The 10,111-nt window shown below is 30.5% G+C and overlaps 1 protein-coding gene across 1 annotated transcript in view; it reads left to right on the forward strand.

Annotated features, from left to right (window-relative positions):
• The window catches only part of LOC118205699 (dnaJ homolog subfamily A member 2-like), a 68,729-nt gene extending 66,182 nt beyond the window's left edge, over positions 1-2,547 (forward strand). Inside the window, exon 10 of the mRNA XM_085820198.1 lies at positions 1,605-2,547. Within this exon, the coding sequence (XP_085676324.1) occupies positions 1,605-1,793 (189 nt within the window). The 3' untranslated portion in view covers positions 1,794-2,547. The remainder of the gene's footprint in view (positions 1-1,604) is intronic.
• Positions 2,548-10,111: the final 7,564 nt, after the last annotated feature.

Here is a 10,111-nt window from a genome sequence, read left to right on the forward strand (position 1 = left end):
CCACTTTCATTTGCAAAAAATGTGCGAATACATAAATTATTTTTTTCCAAGTGAAGTAATTTTTTATTGTTAATATTTACTAATAACTTCTTATATAACTGTAAATAATGTAAAGATATTAAAAATTAATTTTAAACAAATTTCTTTACACATTGGTTATTCTTTCACAATGTGCAGTCACTTTGACTGCTTTTTGGGCAATATAGGCATATACTAAGTTTCAGTCTTTTTAGTGTTAAATTGAGAAAATATTGCTAGAGATACCGACCAGTGACTGAAATGACAAAGGGTACCAAGAATGAAAATATTTCTATTGACTGTTTAGTAGAAATTCTTGACAAAGCAGTTGCAGGATTTGAATGTTGAAACTTGGTACCTGAACTAAAAGTTAATGTCTATTTAAAAAATTGGAAGAGAAAATACTGGCACTAAAAATAAACATGACCTAAACCGCTTACATCAAAAGAAATGTTTTATCAAAAAAATAAACAATAACTTTTTTGATAAACTTTTGATTCCTTTAAGGTCATAAATGCTTCCTTATTTCATAAACAACCGATTTCATGTTTCCCATGTCATATTAGCAGATTTAAATTCATACATTAAATTTCAGAATCACCGAAGTCTTGAAGATGCCAGATCTCGTAGTTTGCACTTCATTACCTTGTGTGTAATTCATTATGCTAATCAACACAAAAATTAATGCCTTTTTGGTTTATATTTGTTATGCTAATTTTGAAACTGACAGTTTCGTCATGTTTCTGTAATTTTAGAGAGATAGTCCCCCCCCCAAAAAAAACGGGGAGAGAGTAGACTATTTGTTTGTTCTACTTGTAAAATGTAGGATCAAATGATACAGGCTTTTGTCGGTGGTTATAATCGTATGTAATGAATTTGAAGGAAGTTGTAATAGTCTTATTATATCTTTGACACAAGAAGCGTGAAATTTGATCGCCTACTTGAGATATTTGGTGATATTTATCGTTCATGTATTTTATGATCTCTAAAGAGCAAAACCAATATTTAGCTGATTTTGCATTAAAATTTTACCTTGTGTGTGATTCATTATGCTAATCAACACAAAAATTAATGCCTTAAAAGTTAAGCGTATTTTGGTTTATATTTGTTGTGCTAATTTTGAAACTGACAGTTTTGTCATGTTTCTGTAATTTTAGAGAGATAGTCCCCTCCCCCTTCAAAAAAGGGGAGAGGGTAGACTATTTGTTTGTTCTGTTTGTAAAATGTAGGATCAAATGATAGTCTTTTGTCGGTGGTTATAATCGTATGTATGAATTTGATGGAAGTTGTAATAGTATTATTATATCTTTGACACAATAAGCATGAAGTTTGACCTCCTATTTCAGATATTTGGTGATATTTATCATTCATGTATTTTATGATCTCTAAAGAGCAAAACCAATATTTAGCTGATTTTGTATTAAAATTTATTATACATTTTATTTAGAATCTGAAATGGTCAATTTCATAAGTAAAAGTTACTTACATTTTAAATTCAAAATAAACTTACATTTTAAAGTAATTTTATTTCATATTAAAATATAAATTCACCAGTTTTATGTTAAATCTTGTTTTTAATATTTTAGGCTTTAGAGTTGCTGCTACCAGACAGACCATCCTTTGAAATGCCTGTTGGTGAGAATGTAGAGGAAGTCGATCTGCATGATTATGAACCTGGCTCACATCGAGGAGCAAGTAGTAGTCGCTCTGAGGCTTATGACTCTGAAGATGAAGATAGATACCGTGGTCCTGGTGTACAATGTGCACATCAATAGAGAAAGGATTGCTAGTTTAATGGAAAAAACATAAAAAATAAAAAATCATTTTAAGTAAATCTGGGATATGTGGCCAATCAAGTATAAAGGGAAAATTTCTCGTGCGCATTGTCCTTTCTGTTTTAAGTTGTCATTTTTCAAGTTGTAAGGCATGCACTTAATGTTGGATTCAAGTTTCTGTATAATAGTTGTATCTATATATAAGCATCAGATATACCTTCACAGGATTATATCTTTTCGTGGGAAAGTTAGTCTTAGAAAGTGATGTTGACTGTATTATTATGTAATAGTTGCTTTTGTTTTTGTACAGCTTTGGCCTTTTTCCATTACTGATTAAATGCACTTCATACTTTAATTTTTATATAATCGCTACTGTTCCTCTGCAACAACAGAATATGTATCTATAGGAATATTCTTTATGAAATATTTATTTTTCTGTTGTGTGCCGTCTGAGTGTGAATACACTGCAGTTTCATGTGGACATAACTAAAAAATAAATTTATAACTGTTTTTAACTGTAATCTTGTTTTTGTGTTTCTTCATCCCATGGAGTTAGTCAGTTTTTCAAAACAAGTAATTTTTACTAGTAACTAAGTGCATTTTATATTATCCTACCTTTCATATGTAAAAAATGGTAATTGATCTGTTAAGTTTTATTTTCATATGCTAGCTTGTAATTGAATGTACTTTGGAATAATAACAATAATAATAATAAAAAAAAAAAGGACTTCTTTCCTTTAAAATTCTCAGAGTAGCAGTTTTTATCCTCATTTCATACTTTTTAATGTTTTAAGAATTTTGTTTATAAATGTTTTTCAATTTATGTCAATCTTATTTTGTAATATAAATACACCATATTTATTTTATGTTAAAGATTAAAAATCCCAATAAATTCTATATTGTAGAGTAGGTTACTGTACTTATTTCATACATAAGTGTTCCCTTTTTTATGCATTTTGTTTTTATTTAATATACACTATATATTTATGCAAAAATTTGGTAACATTTCATAAATGTTTTTCTTCTTATTTTGTTATTTAATTTTATTCAGAATTTTGCTTGGAAAAACTTGAGTTACTGGACAACTTTTTATTGACTGAGCAATGTGTTTTAGAAATTCATGCCTTTAATTTTGTCATATAATTAGCTAGTGAAGTTACACAAGAGTATAAAAATTTGGACCACTGTTGATGAGCATTTTCTAAGGTAACTCTGGTCTAGCTTTATTTTTCTGGTTAGATAAGTCTAATGTATTGGAGGGGTGTTGTGCTTGAGTAATATTCGTACAAACTTTTTAAAATTTGTTCTGATCTAAGTTTTAGAAAATCCTGATTGGAGATAATTCACTTTAAGATTTAAAATCTTCACATGCTGTACTGTAGAGTGTAACCTCTGTCGGGTTATCTGCAAATTTTCTACATCTTAAAATTGGTAGCTTAGAAAGGTGTTACTGTATATTGCAAATGAGAATTCATGATATTTTTCATCTCCTGTAAGTAATGTGCAGTATTGTATCAAAAGCTACTTTTTCTTAATCTGTTTATTAAAATATGCTCGTAAAAATCGGTTCTCAACAGGTTCAATATGAGTGACTTAGGAAGAGTTGCAGCAAGTTTGATGATGTCTTAGCTGTTATTTAATTTAAAACATAATGTATTATTAATTTACGTATTTACATTAATTCAGTGTAGAATGTAAACTGAGTTGAGTTATTGTTATAATAGTGAGTTACAGAATCTGAATTACTATTATACTGAAAAACATCATGATTTAATTTTTAAAACATGCATAATCATTTAGTAATTCCATTTTATACTGCCTGTTTAACTGACATAATCTTTAAGTATTTTTCTAATAAAAGCCTTGATAAATTAATAACAAATTTAAGGGGGAAAATAATATATCTTAAGAAATACAAATTGTAATTCATTATTATATAAAAAGTTTGCTACCGGTTGTTGTGCATATATATGTCATAATAAAAGCAAAGGAAAAGACGAAACACTGTAGATGCATGATTAGACCCATATTGAAGATTTTGATTGCGTAGTATGCTAGTAATGCTAACTTGGCAGTCGAGGCAGTTTTAATTCCATTTTTATTTGCAACTGATATTTATGGCCACAATCACTTGGCACTCTAGTCGTGCCTTTCCACAGAAGATTTAAATTTTTGATATTGTTGAGATAGAAAGCAAGCCGGCGAAATTACATCTTAGCACAGTAGACAGCAAAGCAGTATTGGTTTACAATGGCAGTTTCAGTTCTTAATTATTACGTTATCAGAGTTGCACGGGCCGTAGAGTGATCTAGAAATGACTCAATGCAGAGAAGTTATTATGATTTTAGAATAGAGAAGAAGAATTAATGTTTATAATTATATTATAATTCTGATTCATATAATTTTATCTTATATATTCCCCCCCCCCTTCAAAAAGAAAAAGGCGTAGCGATAGAGAAGCCTTTTTAGAGAGAAAGAGTTAAAGCACTAGCAAATGTTTAAAAAAAAAAAAAAAAAATCATAAACTTTTTGTCCTGTAAAGTATAATTTATAAATATCAATTTTTTTAAAATAAATTTTTAGAGTCATCGAATTTTTCAGCATTTCAGTCCAAAAGTCTTTTTGTTTGAGAGTTCACATAATCATAATTCTTCAGGGAAGGTTCTTGTTATTACAGAATATCACAAAATAAGCTTTTACGTAATCATTACTTATAATTAAATGCACATAAATATTTATGATATTAATTTTCATATTGATAAATTATATTTTAATACCATATAATAATAGGAGTAAGCTTCAGAAAATATGGTTTCATCGTTATTATCTTTCATTTACAATTCCTGTATTTTACCAACTGGAAGCCTCGCAATACTTCTAAACAAACATATCCATCAAAAGGGCTGTCCTCTTGAGCTAACCAGTGTGTTCTCTGCACTGGTGGCTTAGGGTGCCTAGGCAGGTTACTTGAAAAGGCCTCCGTTCCTTGCATAAGGTAACTGGCCTTTGCGAACTACACTAGTACATTCCACAATAAAAAAAATATAATAATAATAATTTTAAATTACACACACTCATAAAATGAGAGCCTCCAACATTATCTTACTTGAAGAGGGTGAAGGGAAAACTGTACAGAAGTAATTACAGGCCTCTGCTTAAGAACCCAGTGCTCCCTCGACATACACTATACTTAACATACAATCATCCATAAATTTAGTATGCATTTACCATAATTTCACATTTACATATCTGTAATAATTTCACTTATTTTTAACATCTATTTCATTTTTAGAATAATTATAAATTTCGTATTCAAAATTCTCAACAAAATTTCAAAAACATATAAACTTATCTTCATATCCTTCCCTATGAATAATTTAAATAGCTTAAAATTCGTTACTTAATTTGCTCACACATAGTTATGAAAAATTAGTGAACAAGAATTTCAGATTTTCTCAAAACAAATTGTAGAAATTTCTACAATTTCAAACAAATTGTAGAAAAATTGTAGTTGAAATGAAAACTATAAAATTCGCAGCACATTAAATAATTTAGTTCCTGAGCTAGATTCACACGAATGTAATAATTTTTTAGCTGTTGGAAAAGCGGAAGTGCAAATAATTTTCTGTCGCACATACTTGCAAAAACTAACTCAGATCGACCTTGAACCCGCTGTAATGCTTAATTCCTAAACAGTAATTCACTGATGATTTGAAATTCTCAATTTATCGAGAGATTACTTTCAATCTGTAAACACTACGTGTGATTATTTTTTGAAGCACTTGCAAAACACCACAGCAGAAGAATGATCTGTTATTTTTTAAACACTGAAAAAACAAACTTGATGATTCACTTCTTTCATATTATCTTGAATTTATCACAAAACGATGATTTGAAGAGCTGAACTAAATTTTCAATTGAGGTTTCAGGCTGCAGGAAACTAGCCTACCCGCTTAATTGACATAATAAAAGCACAAGAAAAAGCCGGAGCAGTGTCGATGCGTGATTAGACCCATATTGAAGAAGATTTTGATTGCGTAGTATGCTAGTAATGCTAACTTGGTAATATCTAAAGAACTTGGCAATCGAGGCAGTTTTAATTCCATTTTTATTTGCAACTGATATTTGTGGCCACAATACCTTGGCACTGTAGTCGTGCCTTTCCACAGAAGATTTAAATTTTTGATTTTGTTGAGATAGAAAGCAAGCCAGCGAAATTACATCTTAGCACAGTAGACAGCAAAAGCTGAAGTGCGTAGTTATGAAGGATGGAAGCACGGCGGAGAGAAAAGTTTTGGTGTACAATGGCAGTTTCAGTTCTTAATTATTACGTCATCAGAGTTGCCCGGGCCATAGAGTGATGTAGTAGAAATGACGCAATGCAGAGAAGTTATTATGATTTTAGAATAGAGAGGAAAAATTAATGTTTATAATTCTGATTCATATAATTTTATCTTACATACATGTGTATATCTAAAATCGTAGGTTGCATTCAGATTAAATTTCTTATTAATGAAATTGATATTGTATGTTTATAAAAAGGCATGACATCATTTTTTAAATTAAAACTATTTAAATAATTAAATGAGAAAAAATCCTAATCCCAGCTTTGCATGTAATGAAAATCATCAGTTGGGCAGATCTTGTATTTCTTCTCATGTTGTCTTTAGATTTTATTCAGGGAAATTTTTCACCCAGTTGTATTCTGCTTCACAGCTAAAATTATATTGGCAGGCCATTGTGATCAGGAAGCATTGAACTCTTCTCTGCCTATTTTCAGAGCTACACTTCTCCATTAAATTTATGTTCTCATGTTATTTCTAGCATTCTCTCTATTCCCATTAGTGACGCTTTAATCGCTTTACCCTTTCCCTTAATTTTTATTTATTTCCCCCCTTTTTCTGATGGTCGTTCACAAGCCTCCAATACTTAGGATTTTAGAAAGTAAGCCCTACATCTCAACAGAATTATTGCCTTCATCGAAAATATCTTCACAGCTAACAATAGAGATTCTGATACCACTGATTAAGAAGCACACAGCAGAACAGGCATGGTTATGTAAGGCATTAGATTGTTAATCATTCTACAAATTTTGTTTATCCAGCAACTGGTGTATATACCCAGTTCACGTAATTGAACAAGTTGCCTCCAATAGTAAAATTGGTGGGGTTGGACTTCATAAGAAAGTCTAATTGATAATGAACTTGAATTTGAAAATTTCAGTTCGAAGTTAAACACAGTGGCAAAATCTCCCAGAAATTCCCTAAATGCAATTTAAGGGTATATCCTTTATAATTCAGAAAGTTTTCAGGATAATTTCTCCAGCAATTTGTGTAATGGCACAGGTTTTTCGAGAAAATGGTTGTCTTTTTCAGGGAAATCTTCAAAGTTTCTATTGCTAATAGATGAAGATTGCTGAAAATCTGTATTGCTAAATAGAAGTGCAGGAGGTTCTTAAAAGTAGGTTTCTGTTTTAATGATTTTGGTCCTTAATTGTGATCAAAATTGTCAAAAAGTCGGTAAATTTATTCATCTGACATTTCTGTTTGTTTCTTATGACTGCCATTTTGAGTGTTGATTAATATTTTTCTTGATTCGTTGACAGATATGAATTTGATGAGTTGACATTTAAATTCTTTCCAACTTCTTAATAATCTTGATGTGATTGTTGATGATTCTGCCCAGTGTCTGTTGTAAATTCTAAAAAATTTGTTAATCCCTAATACCAAAAATTTTAGTAATCCATCTATTGCTCAATGCTTTAGTTAACTTCTAAAATTCTGCCACAGTAGCTCTGACCTTATATCACTTTACATTTTCCCTCAATATTCATATTATTAGCTGTTTCTTCTATACATTCTAAATGCATGCACTTCTTTAGGATAACAAAAACCTTCAGTTAAATCAGAAATCCTAAAATGAAAAGGAATCTTTTTAAGGAAGAATTTAATTGCACAAAGAGCTGATACATCCGTAATATTTTTCATTAAGGGTTTTTAATTTCCATGTGCAGAAACCCTGAAGTGTACAAGATTTTTTAAAAACTTTTATAATAGTAGAATTAGAAATGTTTCAATAATACTACTAACATTTACTTAAAATATTTTTATGCTGATTGCTATTTGCAGGGTTGCCACGCTACCTGGAAAACCGGAAAAAGTCAGGGAATTCGGAAATTGGCCAAAAAATTCAGGGAAAAGTCAGGGAATTTTAAGTGTTTTAGTCAAAATCTGGAAAAGTCAGGGAATTTCATACAACGATCCCTCCAAAAAAGGCGAGTTTTGCGCCGACGTCAGAAGAGAGAACTTTTTTGGCGAATTGTGTATCACGTGAGTGTCATTCGGGCAGCTGGCATAGAGCCAATTTTCACAGTTCCAATTTGATTGTCTTTTTAGAAAGGCAAAGCAAGTTTCCCGCAACTTTTGGTTTCCAGTAACCTCGAGACTCGCATGTGCAGTGCATGAACTAAAGAAAGTACCTGTTCTCGTATAAAACAAAATGGGTTTAATCTTAGTATACGGTACCATGAAGGTTAGAATAAAAAAATATGTATTGTAAAGAAGGAAAACCTATCTGCAACAGACGTGGCTCCATTCCATTATAGTGGGAAACAGCTGTGCATGCGCGATATATATGTCGCCTAAGCTCGAAACCGGTGTCAAGTTCATAAAATGAATATCGTTTAAAATTTCTTTAAACTCTAAAGGAAAAGAAAATATTTTTTGGCGCAAGTAAATTAATTCATGGATTAGTTATTTGGGGGGGGGAATCTACCGTTTTTAAAATTATTGCGAAAAATCCAAGAAAAAATTTTCTTTGATAAAACGTTTCTTGGATTTTTTGCAATAATTTAAAAACGGATTTTCGTAGTTTTCTTTTTTGTCAAAGAACGTTTCTTCTTAACACGTGTTTCTCAATTTTCTGTACACATCGCAGAGAGGGAAATTCTGGCCACCAGGTTCCGTCACCAAATCCCTTAGCAAATTTTCCCTCCGCTTTTTACATAGACGTTCTTTGGTTAGAATAATCTCCATCAATGGTACAGCGGGATTTGGCGACATAATGATGAGCAGTAAACAGGTCATTTTGTTCTTGGCGGCAATTTTCAAAATCATGCGAAGACCGTATCGATTACTAGGATTTTACCGCAAAATCTTTTTTTTTTTCTTTTCTTTTTAACAAATACCTTGTCATTTTGCAGTGAAATAAAAAAATAGTAATCAATCATCTAGGATAACCATGTAATGTAACTATATTTGCTAAATTATCGTTGATTATTCTAATTAAATTTTTAAGTAATTATCTTTATTTTTATGTTATTCATATCATTTAATGTTGCTTCTTCCCTCTAAACTTATTTATCATTAGTAAATAATATTTCCAAATTTCAGGAAATTAATTCTAGCAGTATGATGACATCACGAAATTTAATGCACATATTTTTTCCTTATGTATGCTGCGAAATAAATATAAAATACCTCAATTTAGTAAAAAAATATCATTAAATAGATTTCTTTCTTTCGTTTAGCTGCAGAATGTCTGCAAAAAAAGCCTTATTTTATTCCAGATTGGGCAGATTCTAATCTCAATCTTCAGTAGAGAAAACAACTCCTATTATAATTATATTTGTGTTTTCAAGTGTTAAGGTGCCTTTTAAGAATACACCTCACACAAATTAAATTTACCTAAAATCTAACCTAACTTTTAGCATTGCGTTGTGATTTATAAGAACCGGATTAGCCTCGTGTTGAATTGGGGATAATGATGAGTAATAATTAAATAAAATGTACAGTTGTTATCCAATGTATATATCTTAAATATATTATTAAGTTTTTTTAAGCGGAAAAGTAAACAAAATTATCAAACAAAGTGTACCAAGAATAATTAAGAATAAATGTCCTCTGGGATTTATTGAATAATTAAGTGAATTTGCTACACAGTACAAGTAATACCATAATTATTTTACCTCTTAGCACAGCCAACGTACATTATGCGGATAGACTGGAATTTTCTCGAAACATACCTGGAAAAGTCGGGGAATTTCATTCTCCTGTTTGAGTGGCAACCCTGTATTTGATATGCTTAACATCAGGCTTTTCTTCCAGCATGAATTTAGTTGTATTAAGTGTCATGTTATATATATATATATTTCTTCTTTTCTCCTAATGTTACTTTAACTGTGCTATTTTTCTTGTTTAAGAAGATAAATTTGACTTAATGTGTTTAATCAGTTTTTAGCTAACATATACTTAATATCATGCTGTACACTAAATATCATGCTTGATATGATAAATTTAACTTGTATATAACGTGGTTTA

Source organism: Stegodyphus dumicola, chromosome 7, assembly GCF_044657685.1.
Source record: "Stegodyphus dumicola isolate Sdum_Otavi_A_Nest chromosome 7, ASM4465768v1".
Classification (NCBI taxonomy): Eukaryota; Metazoa; Arthropoda; class Arachnida; order Araneae; family Eresidae; genus Stegodyphus; species Stegodyphus dumicola.